This window comes from Hirsutella rhossiliensis (genome assembly GCF_020360975.1).
Source record: "Hirsutella rhossiliensis strain HR02 chromosome Unknown scaffold00002, whole genome shotgun sequence".
Taxonomy (NCBI): domain Eukaryota; kingdom Fungi; phylum Ascomycota; class Sordariomycetes; order Hypocreales; family Ophiocordycipitaceae; genus Hirsutella; species Hirsutella rhossiliensis.
In genome coordinates this window covers 446,175-446,624 of record NW_025408668.1, presented here as the reverse complement: position 1 = coordinate 446,624, position 450 = coordinate 446,175, and the positions used below count along the sequence as shown (strand labels likewise).

At 63.3% G+C, this 450-nt stretch overlaps 1 protein-coding gene across 1 annotated transcript; it reads right to left on the bottom strand.

Moving 5' to 3' along the window:
• Positions 1-450, bottom strand: HRG_01604 (uncharacterized protein; the record flags this gene model as incomplete). The annotated part of the gene is made up of 1 exon (XM_044860075.1): positions 1-450. The coding sequence occupies one exon, from the start codon at positions 448-450 to the stop codon at positions 1-3; it is 450 nt and encodes a 149-aa protein (XP_044723708.1).

Sequence of the window (450 nt, the reverse complement as noted above, 5' to 3'; positions counted from 1 at the left end):
TTAATCGGCCGCATGGACGGAGCGGCGATAGCCACCGGGAGCATCGTAGTCGTCGTTGGCCGCTTCCACGGAGCGGCGATAGCCACCGGGAGCATCGTAGTCGTCGTTGGCCGCTTCCACGGAGCGGCGATAGCCACCGGGAGCATCGTAGTCGTCGTTGGCCGCTTCCACGGAGCGGCGATAGCCACCGGGAGCATCGTAGTCGTCGTTGGCCGCTTCCACGGAGCGGCGATAGCCACCGGGAGCATCGTAGTCGTCGTTGGCCGCTTCCACGGAGCGGCGATAGCCACCGGGAGCGTCATAGTCGTCGGTCTTCTTCTGCTTCTTACGATAGGACGGCCTGCGCCTATGGGCCGCTTCCACGGAGTGGCGGTAGCCAGTGTCGTACTCTATGTCCCTCCGGCTAATTTCCTGAGTGGGAGCGGCAAAGATACCAGTGACGAGGCACAT